At 31.5% G+C, this 17493-nt stretch overlaps 1 protein-coding gene across 1 annotated transcript; it reads right to left on the reverse strand.

Annotated features, from left to right (window-relative positions):
* Window positions 1–10793: 10793 nt before the first annotated feature.
* Window positions 10794–13889, reverse strand: LOC109817378 (ras-related protein RABA4d). The gene is made up of 2 exons (XM_020382611.3): window positions 13405–13889; window positions 10794–11682 (listed from the first exon to the last, which is right to left on the reverse strand). The coding sequence occupies exons 1-2, from the start codon at window positions 13629–13631 to the stop codon at window positions 11238–11240; spliced, it is 672 nt and encodes a 223-aa protein (XP_020238200.2). The 5' UTR covers window positions 13632–13889; the 3' UTR covers window positions 10794–11237.
* Window positions 13890–17493: the final 3604 nt, after the last annotated feature.

The following is a 17493-nucleotide window of genomic DNA, read 5'->3' on the forward strand; positions in this document are numbered from 1 at the left end:
ATAGAATATAAAACAACATTCTCTCTTTCTTATTGTAAGTAAAGCTAGCATGAAATGTTGAGTGTGATTGTATTTTTTATGGAGACCATCCATATGAGAGATTTACACACTATTAGACTTTTAACTAGGTCTATGATTAAGAGGGTTGAGGAGGCTTCTATAAAGGAGATGCTTGTTATACCTATGCTCTATATGCACATTGAGTATGATTCCTCTATTTAGTCTCATAGTCTCTATTGTACATATTTTGTATAGTTTGAGTTCTTTTCCCTTGTACATAGTAAATACATGTATAGGTTTATTTTTGTCTTTATATTTGTAAGGCACCTACTTTATCTTTCTTTATAGGTCATATCCTTAGGATTTTAAGGTATGTTGCTTAGAGACTTTTACTTCATTTGGCTTTGTATTAAGGGTTATAGATTTTCATATTTTTAGCTTTGGTAGTGGGGTAACAAGTAATAATTGTGTAAATGAAGGCGTTTAGTGGGTATAGGCCAAATTTTACATATTAGACTTGTTCTTCTCCATTTAATACAAGGATAATTGATTTAATTAGGTCTCACCATCATTTGGTGAACCTAACTAAACCAATTTCCAACTTTTTGGATTAATTGTATTAAGTGAAGGAAAGCAAGCTAGGCCACCCCTCCCTTTTCCTTGGCCGAAAATTGCAAGCTTCTCTAACACATCTTGCCACTTGGATTTCCAAGGGGACAAGGTGACACTTGGTACTCTATGATTAGCTCTTCTAGATCTAAGTGTTTTGTTATCTCCCTTGGCAAGTGTACCAAATCGTATAAGTAGTTTAATGAAAGTATGAGTATCGTCTTCCAAGGGACTTGCGCAACACTTTACAAATTCACTTGTTATACTAATTAAGCTACTGGAAAGCAATAAGAGTGCAATTTATTGTAGTAAATAATGTAAGCAAATAATATGAATTCTTTTTGGTATTTTGGTAAACACTTAGAGTGCAAAACTTGATTCTAATGCAATATTAATAAATTGTTGGGGTTTGACTTCACTATACCTTCCTCTCATGTTTATCATTAAGCTCACAGTAGTTATTATTCAGAATTTATCAATCACTCTCAAAAGTAACCAACCCTAATCTCTTACAAGTTGGCATCTAAGTTGCTAACTTAAACTATTAATCTCTTGCATAGTTTAACCAAGAAACCAGCTTTAAAAACCAGAGTTTAAGAAAGACAAATGGAATTTACTCTATCTCTAGCAATAAGTACCATTAGCTGCTCTATTTCATTTCAAATATTTAAAATCATTTCTCAATCTCTTAAAAACCTCAAGTTCAAGTTAAGGGTGTGAAGTTAGCAAAAAAACACACAGAAGGGGGGGTTGAATGTGTGTGTACAAAGGTTTTTAAAACTGTTTTTGGAAAGGTGCTATTTTCGTTTGAAAATAATGTTTCAACTGCATAAGGAAAGTACAAGATTGATTAAAAGGAACTGGGCGTCAGATGATTCATCGTCTGGTCAAAAATGGTTTTCTCAATTAAACAAATATAATTTTGTCTAAATGTTGTGTAGAAAATAGGTAGTAGTGAACAAGGTTTTTCAGAGAGATGAGTTAATATGAGTAAAACTACGTTTCTAAAATAAATCACAATACACAAAGTTTTATACTGGTTCACTCATTCTGAGCTACGTTCAGTCTCCTTCAACTGAAGGGTTCCACTAATCACAACGGATTACAAGTATTCTTTAACCACTTCTGGTTCGTCAACCTCACTTGCTGATGTTAGTATTCTTAAACCATTTCTGGTTCCCCAAGTATTCTCAACCATTCCTGGTTCGTCAACCTTACTTGCTGACGCTAGTATTTTTAAACCACTTCTGGTTTCACAAGTATTCTTTTGCTAGCCTCTTCAGGCTTTACAGACGATGATTGTTTTGAGTGTGTTTGTAACTCTTACAGAGATAATAAAGATGGTTGCAACACCCACTAAGGTTTTCAACCCTAGTTTTACAAGAAGGTGTTTTGAGTGTGTTTGTAACTTCATAGAGAGGATAAGATGATTTCTACACTCTCTAAGATAGGTTGTCTTAGTTTTACACAAATATTCAACTTTTGCACAAGAAGAGAAGTAAGATTGTTTTGATGCTTCGTTTTTGCTTGTTGCTTGTTGTTTTTTCTCTTCTATTTCTTTTCTATTCAGCTCTTGATATTTATAGCCTTGTGTTGGATCTGTCCGTTATTTGAATTTGAATGTGTCCGTTGAGGCAGAGATTTTCGTTGGTGTAGATAAGCGTTCGTTCATGGCTACACAAATCTTCTTCATTTAATGCACTTGATTTTGCATTAAATGCTTTGCTTGCTCAGTTTGTCTTACATGAAGTCCTTTGCATGATTTGTCTCCTTTTATTTCTGACTTCAATCATGCCCTAAGTATGTTTGTCATTTTTCTGTCATTATAGCTGTGAAGGCGTTGCTTTTCTGAAAAGTATGTGTACTTGCTCTGACACACGCAGTCTTGACTTGTGGATTCACGCTCTTGCATTTTTCTCCAGCCGCCACACACCAAGAATGATTCTCCTTGCTTCTCCCTCGAAAATCCCACTTTTAGGTCATAAAAGCTTTTGTCTTATGTGAATAATGACATGTTAGCACAATCCACGCTAAGTGTGAGATGCCATGCTAAGCTTAAGGATGGGTCTGGAGTGAAATGAGGTTCTGGGATTCCCATGCTCAGTCCCAATTCCATGCTCAGCTTGAGGGTTAAATTTTTCTTTTAGTGATTCTCTGCCAAGATGAGGCTAAGCGTGGATCTGAGGCTTAGCTTGGGGACTGTCGCAACCCGAAAATTTCCGATCTTGCAACCTATGGTTTAGATATCCTTTTAAAGATCTCATCAATTAAGGAATGCCCAAACACCAGACTAATCCTTAATTAATGGTTTTGAAAATAGGTTCATGGAGTCGCCACCAATATTTTACTCAAAACATTGGAAAAAGAAAAGGTTTTTAAAAGTCCAATAATGGCCTTGATAACCAGAATTGGGTTCGGGGGTCGGTTACGTGTAGGGAAGGTATTAAGCACCCCTACAACGCCCTTAATCGGTACCCTATGACGAAGTTTAACATTATAAATAATAATAATATAAATATTAAATCCCCTTTTATTGATGATTATTTACATGCTTGAAATTTAAATTAAACAATTGACTCTAAAATATCTACATGATTATTTTTAATTATAACAATGTAAAATAAAAGAAGAGAAAGATAAAACAAGAGATTGATGAGTAATACCTCGTAACAAGCTTTATTGGATCTTCAACTATGGGGATTTTAGGTGCTTTGTGGCAACCTTTCACACTACAATAAGCCTCACAAAATTCAAGAAGTACAATAGGAGAGAGGGAGAGAAAAAAGGGAGAAATTTCGAGCTCTATGGAGCTTCGAACGAAATTTTGAAGGTCCCCTTAACTGCTGGCCGAGATTCTCTATTTATAGGCATCAGATGTGGGCCGGAACGGCCCGTTCTGGATTCGGAACGGCCCGTTCCGGATCCGAACGTTATGTAGTACATTTGCACCCTAGAACGGCCCGTTCTGAAACCAGAACGGCCCGTTCCGGGGAACCAGAACGGCCTGTTCTGATTTCAGAACGACCGTTCTGGGGTACAGATTTTAAGCCCCCTTGATTGGTTCGGAACAGCCCGTTCTGGTCTAGAACGGCCCGTTTCAACCTATATTTTTTAGGGTTTTTAGAAGCCCAGAACGGCCCGTTCTGATTGAGAACGGCCCGTTCCTGACTTGGGAACGGCCCGTTCCGATTTTGGAACGGCCCGTTCCGGGCCACTAAAAAATTGGGCCCTCTGATGTCCTATCTTGTTATTTGTATGCCCCCCCGGACGAAATTGGGTGTCTACAGGGACTTAACCAAAAATTTCTTCTACTTTGAGTTCATCACTTTGTCCTTGGCTTCCTTCCTCCTTTCCTAACTTTCTCTCAAACTACAAAATAACAACCAAATACTTGTGAGTTAAAAACATGATTCAAAGACAAAATGTGATCACCTAACAATTTAGATATGTTTTGCGTTAAAAACAAGGTCTAAAGCAAGGAAAATTGATATAAGTGCTTCAAATTAGGCCAAAAACTTAATGAAATCATAGCACTTATCATGTTCCAACATTGTCTCTACCTTATATATAGGTTCCTTCACATGTAAAACTCACTTTTAATGATACTACTGAGTTTGGCCAAGAATTTACTCTCAAATTCTCTCTCTCAAAAGTCTAAATTCTCTCTTGATTTGCTTCCAATTCTCTTATCCTCTTCCTAAGAGGGTGATGAGATTTGAAGTAGTTTATCTTCTAGTTAATTAGAAGTGGCACCACTTGAAGAAAGTTCTTCACCATTGAAGGTGAGTCCAAAAGTTTCCTCTTTCATTAGAGATCTTGAAGAAGCTTAAAAAGTGTCAAGAAGTCAAATAAGATTTAAAAAAAATGAAAAAGAAGTTACATCAATCTAGCTAGTTCTTTTCCTTCAAATTTCCATCTCATACATATCTTATTGTGTCATGGTTAGTAAACAATGAGCTCTAAGTGAAATAATTTTTCAAAACTCACTCTTTTCTACATGGTTAATTGATATATGGCATCTAAGATGTATTGTGACGTATATCCTTATATTTTCTTACATGATTTAATACAAGAATTTTTGTTTCAAACTTATGATTTATTTTAATGATATTTTTATGTCGGATATTTTTACCCAATTTAATTGTAAATATTTTTCAACTCAAAATCAATATTCAATGTTAAAGATTACCACAAAGCTAATGGTACTTATTGCTAGAGATAGAGTAAATTCCATTTGTCTTTCTTAAACTCTGGTTTTTAAAGCTGGTTTCTTGGTTAAACTATGCAAGAGATTAATAGTTTAAGTTAGCAACTTAGATGCCAACTTGTAAGAGATTAGGGTTGGTTACTTTTGAGAGTGATTGATAAATTCTGAATAATAACTACTGTGAGCTTAATGATAAACATGAGAGGAAGGTATAGTGAAGTCAAACCCCAACAATTTATTAATATTGCATTAGAATCAAGTTTTGCACTCTAAGTGTTTACCAAAATACCAAAAAGAATTCATATTATTTGCTTACATTATTTACTACAATAAATTGCACTCTTATTGCTTTCCAGTAGCTTAATTAGTATAACAAGTGAATTTGTAAAGTGTTGCGCAAGTCCCTTGGAAGACGATACTCATACTTTCATTAAACTACTTATACGATTTGGTACACTTGCCAAGGGAGATAACAAAACACTTAGATCTAGAAGAGCTAATCATAGAGTACCAAGTGTCACCTTGTCCCCTTGGAAATCCAAGTGGCAAGATGTGTTAGAGAAGCTTGCAATTTTCGGCCAAGGAAAAGGGAGGGGTGGCCTAGCTTGCTTTCCTTCACTTAATACAATTAATCCAAAAAGTTGGAAATTGGTTTAGTTAGGTTCACCAAATGATGGTGAGACCTAATTAAATCAATTATCCTTGTATTAAATGGAGAAGAACAAGTCTAATATGTAAAATTTGGCCTATACCCACTAAACGCCTTCATTTACACAATTATTACTTGTTACCCCACTACCAAAGCTAAAAATATGAAAATCTATAACCCTTAATACAAAGCCAAATGAAGTAAAAGTCTCTAAGCAACATACCTTAAAATCCTAAGGATATGACCTATAAAGAAAGATAAAGTAGGTGCCTTACAAATATAAAGACAAAAATAAACCTATACATGTATTTACTATGTACAAGGGAAAAGAACTCAAACTATACAAAATATGTACAATAGAGACTATGAGACTAAATAGAGGAATCATACTCAATGTGCATATAGAGCATAGGTATAACAAGCATCTCCTTTATAGAAGCCTCCTCAACCCTCTTAATCATAGACCTAGTTAAAAGTCTAATAGTGTGTAAATCTCTCATATGGATGGTCTCCATAAAAAATACAATCACACTCAACATTTCATGCTAGCTTTACTTACAATAAGAAAGAGAGAATGTTGTTTTATATTCTATAATAACTATGTACACACACATATTCTTCCTGACACATATCTCCAATCTCACTAAATTGTAAATTAATCTCATTTGTAATATTATATTTTCCATTAACCCAAAGGGTTTTAAAAAATTATATATATGTACAAATAGAAAAACATGCAAAAAAAATAAATTAGACTAGAGTAAAAGCGTTGAACTTAGTCATAAGGATAATGTATTTAGTCAATGTTTAGACCTCTGATCTTGATGTAAATATCTTAATAGCTTTCTCTAAGGAATTCAAATTATAATATTTAAGGCTTTTAAAATTTCTCATCTATGAAATTAATGTTAAAATATATTAATTAGTAGTTGAATTAACAAAAATTTAAATTTAATTTGCAATTGATTATTATATATTTGAGGATGATTAGTGAAATGAAATTCTAACATATTTATTTTTCATAAATCATAAACTATTTTAATTACAATTTCTAATACATTTTAAAAAAATAAAACATAATTTTTCTATTTTCTTTAGAATTCAGTCAATTAAATTTTCCACAATCAATTTCTAAATCTAATCATTTCATAATTAGCATTGAATTGAATTTGAGTTAGTATTACACAAGTCTGGATGGACTACATACTTGACTTTTATCTATTTGACTACATGTAATTTTAGTATGTTTGTCAAATTATTAACAACCAACCACAATAATTCAAAACTATTGGCCATAGAAAGTTGAAGTTCTTTTACTATAGAATCACAAAAGCTATCATTTTGATGCGAAACACAGTGAGGATTGCACGTAACAAGAAGATTGGAGCAAGCCAAATGAGAAGGAACACAAAATAGTCATCAAAATCCATTAGTGTTAAAATTAATTAATAAACAACTATGAACAACACAACTAAATTAAGCTAATCTTATATAGTTAAAAATCGTCACGAAATATTAACTGATTTTATTCATAATTAATCTTTTTCAAAGATTCGACAAGTCACTTTTTGTGGAATTAGTTCTTCCCTTAATCACTTTTTTTTATTTACAATATATAAACCTAAATTGAGTTAAATACAACTTGAATCAAGGATTTATTGGTCAATTAGGTTCATAATTAAAAAAAATAATTTTATCAATAATTAATATGTTACCAAATTCTTTCACAAACGTAATATTGTTGTGGAAATTAAATCAAATCAGGTACCCATCACTATTTAATAAAGATATCCTATACCAACTATTAATTAGTTGTATACCGTACTAATAATTATTATTTATTTACTTATATATATATATATATATATATATATATATATATATATATATATATATATATATATATATATATATATATATATATGGGAGCATATCAAGTGAGAGGGAATTTATTATGAGAGATGAGAGGGTTAAAATATAACCCTTAAATTAATTTTCTCTCACTTGATTAAACTTCAAATTTTCTCTTACTTGATTAATTTTAACCCTTTCATTTCTCATAATAAATTTCCTCTCTTTTATATATATATATATATATATATATATATATATATATATATATATATATATATATATATATATATATATATATATATATATATATATATATATCAGTAATATAATGCAATTGTATATATCAATTTTCATATGTAAAGAATTTATACTAAAAAATTTGATTTTGTTAAACAAAATCTATATAGTAATGCATCTGGTGGTGACAAGACAATCTAAGGATGAACAGTTAGTTTTATTAGTAGTACTACAAATATTTTAATTTAACCTACCAAGTAATTGCTGGAACACAACCAGCAACCATTTTTTTAGTAAAATTTGTTATGAAAATTTTAAAGCTTGATAAGTTGGTTGGTTAATCTAATCAAATATCATATTCGATACATTTTAAAGAAATAATTGTTATATAGTGATCTTCACTTTATAAGAACATAATATTTATTATTAAAATTTATTTTTATTTATACTATAAATATCATATATGTTGATATATTATGAAAAAGTATTGATATAAATTATAATGACACATAATATATATTGTTAAATCTCTCATTTAAAATTAATATTAAAACTGTATGTAGTTATATATCAAATAAATATACATACATATACCGTACCTATAATGATATTTTTTATATGTCATTATTATGTAAAATTTCCTGTGGTGATAAGATTAAATATAATAGTTTGAAAGTGAATTATTTAATTAATATGCTAACCTGCCCTTAAATATTAGAATCCGTAACTTTTAAATTTCTTTTCCTTTTTGATTTCTTGCTATATGTATTTATGTGCGAGTGGTCCTATACTAGTTTGTCTTCTTGGTTCCTTTCTTACGTGCTTGTGGTCCTTTCTCCGTGGTCCTTTCTCCCTACATTGCCCTGTATATATATCTCGAGAATAGAAGTACGAGAATAGAAGTGTTTCTGGATTGAATTTTTAAAAAAATTTAAATTGAATTAAACTAATTAACTTATTCTATAAAAATAAATTAGTTAATTGATCAATTTTTTTATAAAACATATTGACTTTAATTTTTTAAAGTAAAGATAATTTTTTTTAATAAAAAAATGGATCGATTTTGTATTGCCCGTATTTCTTCTTATTTCTTTCTACCCTGTTTCTTCTTCCTTCTCACACAAATCATTTCTCCATTTTTTTACACTAGGCTGAAGAGGTAAATCATTTCTCCATTTTCTTACACTAGGTTGAAGAGGTAGAGAGAGAGAGAGTGAAGTTGCTTATTCTTCTTTGGATTCTTGGGAATTCCTTCTTCTTCGTTCTAAATGCTGATGAGTGGTGAGTTAGTGTTGTACGAAGGAAGCTCCAATTTTCGGGACTCTAGATTGCTCTCTTCTCCCCTGTGCTTTTCTTCCTTCCTAGAGATTTTGATTTTCAGGTTAGCCAAGCTTCATGCATTTGTTTTTCCTTGAAATAGTTGAGTTGTTGGGTGCGGATTATAGTTAAAAATGGTTTTTGGGTTGGAATAGAAAAATGATGATTTATGGTGATCCTATAGTTGCATGTTGTTGTTCTGAGTTGCTTTTAGCTATTTCATACAATTTTAAGTGTTTGGAGGTGGTTGCATGTGTTGGGAATTTTCTAAGTGCAGGTTGTAGTTCAAAAATAGTGAAGAACCTAAGTATTTCTGTCATCACGGCTGAGCCCTTTGGGGCCGGGTGCAAGGGAAGCATTCCCAGGAAGCAAAGGGCTGAGCTGTTAGGAATGGCTAGGTGCTTGGTGAAATGGCTGAGCGGCCTGAGCCCTTGAAAAGGGCTGAGCCATTTGGGGGCTGTGTGCCATTTGGGAATGTAGACACCCAATTTCGTCCGGGCATACAAACAAGGAAATTATGAAGGGAAGGAGCTCCCGAAGCATGCCAACAACAGGACAGGACATTAGACCTAACAAACTTTTTTATAAGCCTAACCTCATTCTTTTTAACTAAATAGAATTTTTTAAAATTTTAAATTTGATTTTTTTATTAAACAAGTTAGGTTAGATCAAATTTTAAAGAAATCAAACCATAAATTTCTATTTAAGATCTGACCTATTATTATCCCTACCTACCAGGGTACAAAAGACAAATGTCATTTTGAACTGTTTAAGATTTTAAGAACTCCTTATCAATTATGAAAAAAAAATGCATGAAATTTTAAATGTATATAATTTTTTTTTTCATATTCCATGTAGTATTTATGTTTTTTTAAATATATTTCATTAAGTATTATGTAACTATATTCTCAACCTTTGCATTTAATAACAAAAAAAAAAAAAAAATTCTATTTTCCGTATCAAGTTTCCATCATATTTTGTATTAAGAAATGTAATTGCACAAGGTATAAGGATAATTTTATCATTCTTTATTGTTATCCTAATCTTTATTCCACAAGTTTTGAGTTTGTAAGCCTGTATCATGTTGTCTTCGGTCTTACCTGCTCTAGAGGGGTAAAGGTCATCCATAATACCTATACAAATGGGAGTAGAAGCCTTTGATATTACCTATCCAAGAGGGGTAGAGATTTTCGGCTTTAACTGTTCAAGAAGAAAAAGGAGTGTACTTGAAAAAATCACTCCAACACTCACGTAATAGATCAATCTCAACCAAAATAATGCAATTAATGCTATAATAAATGTTATTTAAAAATTTCTTTTATCTTAATACACTATTATTTATACTAAATTTTTATCTTCATACGCTATTACTGAGCGATAGATTCAACAATTACCTAGTTATCTTTAATGAGCTATATCTTACCACATTTTCTACATTTATGATTAATTGTTTTTCGGAAAGGATCCGAGGAGTCTTTGTTTACTCCTCCGTTTAATCCTACCAGTATAAGAAGAGTTTTGTGCAAGATTTTTCCAATAGGTTATTGTAGTTCTATAATGCCATAAACTTGCTGTTATACTATAATTTTTTAAAAATGCTAATATTATGTACGAAACAGTTTATGTCAAGATGCACGAACATTTGTTTTCTCTTAAATAGAGTTTTATATTTTTCCAAAATTTTAATTATTATTATTTTTTTTAAAAATAGTATTGGTCCACGATTGCAATTCTGTCTTTTCGTGCTAAAACTCTTTCGTACCAAATAGCACTTATGTAAATTTTGGTAGTATTCGGACCCTAAATCCAGTGACTGATAGCTATAAAATGTATGGAAATTGTAGATAATTTTACATTGTTCGATTGATTAGATCCGCTAATTTTGCATTCTATAACAATATGCAAGTGCCCAAGACACAGTTTCAAAAGACAACATGAACACTAAAAGTTTCAAACTACAGACCAAAAATAATTGCATCCAGTAAGTTTATACAGTTCCCATTCCTCTATCTGAATTGAACCATCCCTTCTCAACCGGGATATTTGTATTAACAAAATGAAATCCTAAAGCTAGAAAGGACCAAAACAAAAGAAAAAAAACTGTATGCCTGCAATCAGCAAGCAGTGTAAAATAAATATAGCCTACATTTTGTTGATGGAATGACCAAAATCCTGTTTGGATACAAGTTAAAAGTATTTTAAAGAGTTTTTCTACTAAAAATAAAAAATATTTTTTAATAAAGAAACTCTATAAACTTGTATCCAGACAGACTCCAAGAAAAGTATCTACCCTCTTTACAAACACCACATGTAGGCAGAGCCAAAGGGAGCAATATGCTTTCCAAGAAGAAGCAAAATCTAGGATTATACACAACAACCACCCTTCTTTTCACCAGAATTCATGTCATGGCTAGGAACAATTATCTTGGTTCCCTTCAGAAGCCCTGCACTACCATTTGAATCTGCATCATCATTAGCAGTAAGTGTTTTCCTGCTGATGAGTCTGTATATCTCAGTTAGAATGGTGAGAAAGGCAGTTTCAACATTAGTGGACTCAAGTGCTGATGTCTCCATAAAGTATAGGTTCTCTCTTTGTGCAAACTCCTCAGCGTCTTCAGTTGGCACTGCTCTAAGAGTTCCAAGATCACACTTGTTGCCAATTAGCATTACAACGATGTTTTTGTCAGCATGGCCTCTCAGTTCCTCTAACCACCTTACCATGTGATCAAATGATTGACGCTTACTCATGTCATAAACTAACATTGCTCCAACAGCACCGCGATAATATGCACTAGTAACTGCCCTGTACCTGAAAGAAGAAATAAAAAAACAAAGGTTTCGAAAGATGAGTACCAAGTAAAAGCCTTCAACTCTAACACAAAATATGAAAACAAACAATTTAGGTTGTGACCAAGATACAATCGAAGCAAATGTAGAGAACATATATATCAATTTAGGTTACTCAATAACATTGCTTGTAGAAAGTAGGAACAACCATCTCAACAATCCATGAGGCACAAATCTAGCTTTATTCTACATGTTGATTAGGAAATCACTACTTGAAATTTTAACAATGTCTATCGCAATCACAAGAATCAATGATGAACTCCACACTTCATCACTAAAGTGCATTCAACACTTTAAGGGGATTTAAATCCACACAAGACATGGTTAACATGTATGTTTACTTTTTTTATCCACAGTTAGTATAATCAATTAGAAATCATCATAATTATAAGTTTTTAAAGTAATTTTTAAAAAATTCAATACAATTATCATAAATGGTAATCTATTGGATAACAATATAATTTTTTTAACATTATTAGTATATTCTAATTAAATTTTAGCAACATTACATCAATTTTAAAAAGAACAATGCAAATCTTATCCCAGAATCCTCCAATTCATAACAATCCTTACTAAGGGTCAATTTGAAAGCTAGTTCAATTAAATTGAATCTCAATCCATTCTTAAGTTTCCTTCTACGTTTATGTAACAGAATCTAGAAAAACTTTAATTCAACATGTTCCAAATGGGTTTACAAACACACTAAATGTATTTTTGGATTTCAGTTGGAAAAGCTCGATCAAATGCATTTTTACTCACAAAATAACAAATTTACTTCATTTTGTACATTAAAATTCAGAATTACACGTTGAAATTAACAAAAGCACTTTCCTAACTGGTATCTAAACATAGCATTAAATTCTTAACCGATTACGAAACAAACTTTCCTTTTCCACTTTAATCCCCACATTGCATTGTCCCAACAGTCACAAACATAACCACGTCCATTCGACTCCAGCATCAAACTGACTGCATTAGTTCCAACACTTTCCAGTTTCCGTTTGTTTTCATATATTTTATCATACCCTTATAATCTCTAGTAAAGCTTCAAATCATCGCAACAACAAAATTAAAATTAAAGTTTTATCTCAGTAATACACATTTATATTTAATACAAACTTTAATAACATATATTCATCAATCATAAATATATATTATCGAGATAAAATTCCAATTTTGATCAATGAAAAGTAGAACAACACTAAGAACATGTTTGTTTTATCATTGAGTTTCATTGAACAAAAATAACACACATTCAAAAACATCAAACCAAGAAGTAATATTTTCTATTGAACGTGATTTTGTGTATTTCTAATGAAAAATCAAACACACACTAATTATACCTAAGGAACTAAGAACATGTTTGTTTTATCATTAAGTTTCATTGAATGAAAGTAACACACATTCAACAACATCAAAACAAGAAGTAATATTTTCTGTTGACCGTGATTTTGTGTGTTTCTAATGAAAAATCAAATACACACTAATTATACCTAAGGAAGTGCGTTTAAATTTTGTCTTTATCTTAAACACACAAAGATAAAAGTAAATAAATAATAAACAATACAAAAAAATTGAAAACGAAGATGCAATATGGAATCAAAATTTGAATAACATATAATGAAAAAAAGGGTGAGAATAATTTGCATTTATCAAGGCAATGAATGGAATTGAATTAATAGACCTTTCTTGGCCTGCGGTGTCCCATATTTGTGCCTTAACGATCTTGTTATCGATGATGAGCGTTTTGGTTTGAAACTCAACGCCGATGGTGGCTTTGGAATCGGCGCTGAATTGGTTCTTGGCGAAGCGCGCGAGGAGCTGGGTCTTGCCCACGGCGGAGTCACCGATCAACACCACTTTGTAGACGTAATCGATCTTTTGGTTGTAATCGCCGTACAAGTTCGACATCCCGCGGAATTCAATCACTTTTCGCTACGCGAGACGCACACTGCCCTTGTCGTTTCGATGGACGCCTTCAACCCATCATCGCTTCTTCTTGTTCCTCAAACAAACGAGACAAAATGGGATCGATGGACCCCTTCAGGTTACAAATTAACTCTCTCTCTTTTTTTTCTTTCTCTTTAATTCTTTAGAGTTATTGATGAAAGATTATCCATGTGAATTTATATATAGCACCACTATTTCACTGGTTTGGAGAATGTTCATTGTATTATACTTGGTTTCACTATTTATGTGACATTCATTACCTATATTGTTTTTTTTTTTTTGGTAGTGTACCCAAAAACTGTTTGTGCATATCATGCGTGAATTGGGGTCGAAATAGTTTGTTCCTATATTTGTAATGAAAAATACATAAAGCGATGCACCGGCTATATATTATTTTTGTAATATTTTTTTAAAAAAAATTATCTTTAAAATTTATTTTTATGTTAATATTGAAGATGCATAGCATATTAAAATTATTATTTTTTATAATAATTGTGTTAATTATTACTTTAACTTAATAATAATTATTTTATTTTTTTATATATTTATATATGAGATATTTATGATCAATGAAAATAAAGATAATTTACATAAATTATTTTTATCATTCAAACAAATAACCACACAAACATGATATTTTTAACATTACTAAGTAATAAAAATACGTTTAAATTATTATAATATTTTTATACATGCCTGAAAATTTGAATTATTATTCTAATATTTAATTAACACTTTAGTTGTGGTCAAACATGATACAATCACAAGGTTATGAATATTATAATATAAAATTTAACATTTATATTTACTTATTTTTGTTTTACAATATATATATATATATATAATAATAATATTTTGCAATTATCTTATTATTAATAATATAAATTGTATACTTTTTGTAATGTATATGTCTATCCAAAGATGTTCTTTAACGTCTAACTCTCCAAGTTTTAAAGATAACAAAACAATGAGTTGAATGAACTGATATATTTGATAAGTATGGTGTGGGAAATATGCGACGAAGAGAAGAACATAAAAGACTTTATTTCTTCACCTTTTTATATATGTTGTTATTAGTTAAAGGCAAAAAATGAATTAGTTAATGCGTTTATATTATGGATGACAAAAATACCTGTACCCGTGGGTATTTGTGGGTAAAATCCGTTACGGATAATAAATGGATAGGCTAATTGGGTACCCGTAGATAATGAGGACGGATAATATTTTACCCGTTTATAAATGGGGCGGGGGCAAGTATGATGATATCCATACTCGCGGGTACCCTTTTAATAATATTTATTAAATATCCTAATTATCCTTGTTTCACATAACCCTAAAGCTACACTCTCATCTTATTTTCTTTCCATAGAATTATGTTAGATGTAATTTGATTAATTTTATAGCTTTGATTGGACCAATAAGATTTATGTATTTTAAGTTGTTTCCTTACGTTTGAAATTATGAGATTGAATTATTGTAACTTTGTGATATGAGACTTTCACATACTTGTGTAAGATTGATGTATTTTAAGTGATTGATTATCTTCTATCTTTATTATTATTTCAACAGAATTAACGTTAAATACAAATTCAAAATTAACATTAAATTTTTATTTTTAATATTTCAATGACATTAAATATAAATTTAAAATTATTTATAATATGATTTTTTTAATTTCTTAAAAATTTATAAATATCCATGAATATCCGTGGGTATTCAAGAAATTCATGGATACCCGCTTAATGGATACCCGCGTGGATATGGGACGGGTATGGGACCAATTTTCATATAGTGGGGCGGGGCAGGTTTACTATTACCCGCCCCCATGGGGCCCTATTGCCATCCCTAGTTTATATATACCCTTTGCGTCCTTAATAGTTAATATAGCATGCGTTCAACACTAAAACTCTTAGAAGGAACAAAATCCTAAAACTTTGTTAATAAACGTTCTGATAACCTACTTGAATTATAGATGTCATATAGGCTTCATAAAGATATATAGCCTATTCAGACATAACGAATAATGTTCTAAACTTAGATTATCCATGCCTTAACAAATTGTAACCAAGTGAGATCATCTTACACATCCTTTTGTTGAGTGTTATTCTTTGTAAATACTACATTTCTTTACATAGTTTTAGGCTTTGAGTTGCTGAAAAAAAATTGGCTGCATTGAAAATCCTCTTAAACATGTGTTTTTATTTTATAATCAATTCGGTTTTGTTTTGAAGTCATGTATTTCCAATTTGTCTTGAAAAGTATTCCAAGTATTCTAGCTTAAACATGTTTTGATCATAAATATGCAATGCATGCTATGTGTTTGATGAAATGGTTGTGTGAGTCTAGAGTGCTTTAGAGAGTCAATCATGCATACTAATTAGTCGTCCTAGCATGTTCACTTAAATGTTCATGTGTGATTAATTTCTTTGCACATCATTGTTAAAATTTTTTTTTGACCATTTGAGTAGTTCCTTGTGCACTTGATATACTTAATATTGTTTGATGATTTGAGTATGAGATTGGTTTCTATGTGCATATTTTTCTGCTGGACCATTTGCACATTAAAACTCTATGAAACACTCAAATTATTGACTCATTAAGCCATTGAAAACTACTTAAAAGGATACTCCATATTTTGCTAATCAAAACCAACAAACATAAGTGTAAAACCCAAGCAGAGGAGGAGCATAATTTAAAAAAAAAAACGAGAGAAAGTGGTTGGACATTGACATTGAAAACCGAGCCATATATAAGTATAAAAAAGAAAAGGGGACAAAACAAACAAAAAGGGAACCTTTGTTAGACTTGTGGACACTTGGACAATATTTTCCCTACCTTGACAATTGGAGTTATTCTTGGATATTTGGACAATGACCTAATGGCCAAATGAGACTTTTAAGTTAACATATTAAGTGCAAAATTTCTTTTACAAACACTTTTTATTCAATTCTAGTGTCATTCTAGGAACTAATCTTTTGAGTTATTGCCTTTCTTAACTTGCCTTAATTTCGGTTTTTGTGTCTTCTTTCTAATTCTTTGAGTTTGTCACCTCAATTCCCCTTGAGTTTAGCCTTCCTAATTGATGGCATCCCTCCTTCCATGGTTGATGATAGTGTGATGAAGGGAGACACCTAGCCCATGATCTAGGCTCACCAAAGGGTAGACAAAAGGGAGGTTTATGGTGACAAGGGAAGCTAGGCGTGAAATGGTTGTAGGTGGCGGAAGTGTATGGTGAATGGTGTATGAATGCTCAAGGTTGGCTCACTCCAAGTGTAGATGGAGGCCAATCTAGGGTTTCACTCTCCAAGGGTGGAGAATGAAGGTGGCTAGCCGAAACCAACCTAGTGACTAAGGATAGGATTTGAGGCAAAGAAATGCTCTCTCAAATTCATATAATCCAAAGTATTTACAAGTGGTAGGGTGTTGGGTATTTATAAGAGGGGAGGCATCTAGGGTTTCATTTGAGATGTGCATGGCCGAAATTCATATGGCTAATGCACTCCAAATGAAATGTAAATAAACCCTAGATGCAACTTGGTGGCCAAGGATGGAATCTATGGGTTTAGATTGGCTATATCTAGGTGCATGATAAGACCATGCAACCTTTGCCCTCCACTTAGGCCTAAGCCTTTCTATCACCAAAAATACATCCAATGCTCACCAAAAATAGGCGTCACCTCCTAATGTGATACCCTAGCCCAAATTAAAAACCTAATCATCTAAAGCACCCCATAATACAAGGGTAAAATGGGAAATACAAGGAAAATAAATCCTATGACTAAAATACCCCAAAATACAAGGGTAAAATTGGAAAATAAAATAA

This window comes from Cajanus cajan, chromosome 7 (genome assembly GCF_000230855.2).
Source record: "Cajanus cajan strain Asha chromosome 7, NIPB_CcT2T_4, whole genome shotgun sequence".
In the NCBI taxonomy this organism is placed as follows: domain Eukaryota; kingdom Viridiplantae; phylum Streptophyta; class Magnoliopsida; order Fabales; family Fabaceae; genus Cajanus; species Cajanus cajan.

Excerpts from the sequence above, each read along its gene's own strand:
- LOC109817378 (XM_020382611.3), bottom strand. The coding sequence starts at position 13,631 with ATGTCGAACTTGTACGGCGATTACAACCAAAAGATCGATTACGTCTAC. Across the intron at positions 11,683-13,404 it reads GACACCGCAGGCCAAGAAAG|GTACAGGGCAGTTACTAGTG; the intron begins GTCTATTAATTC and ends TTCTTCTTTCAG.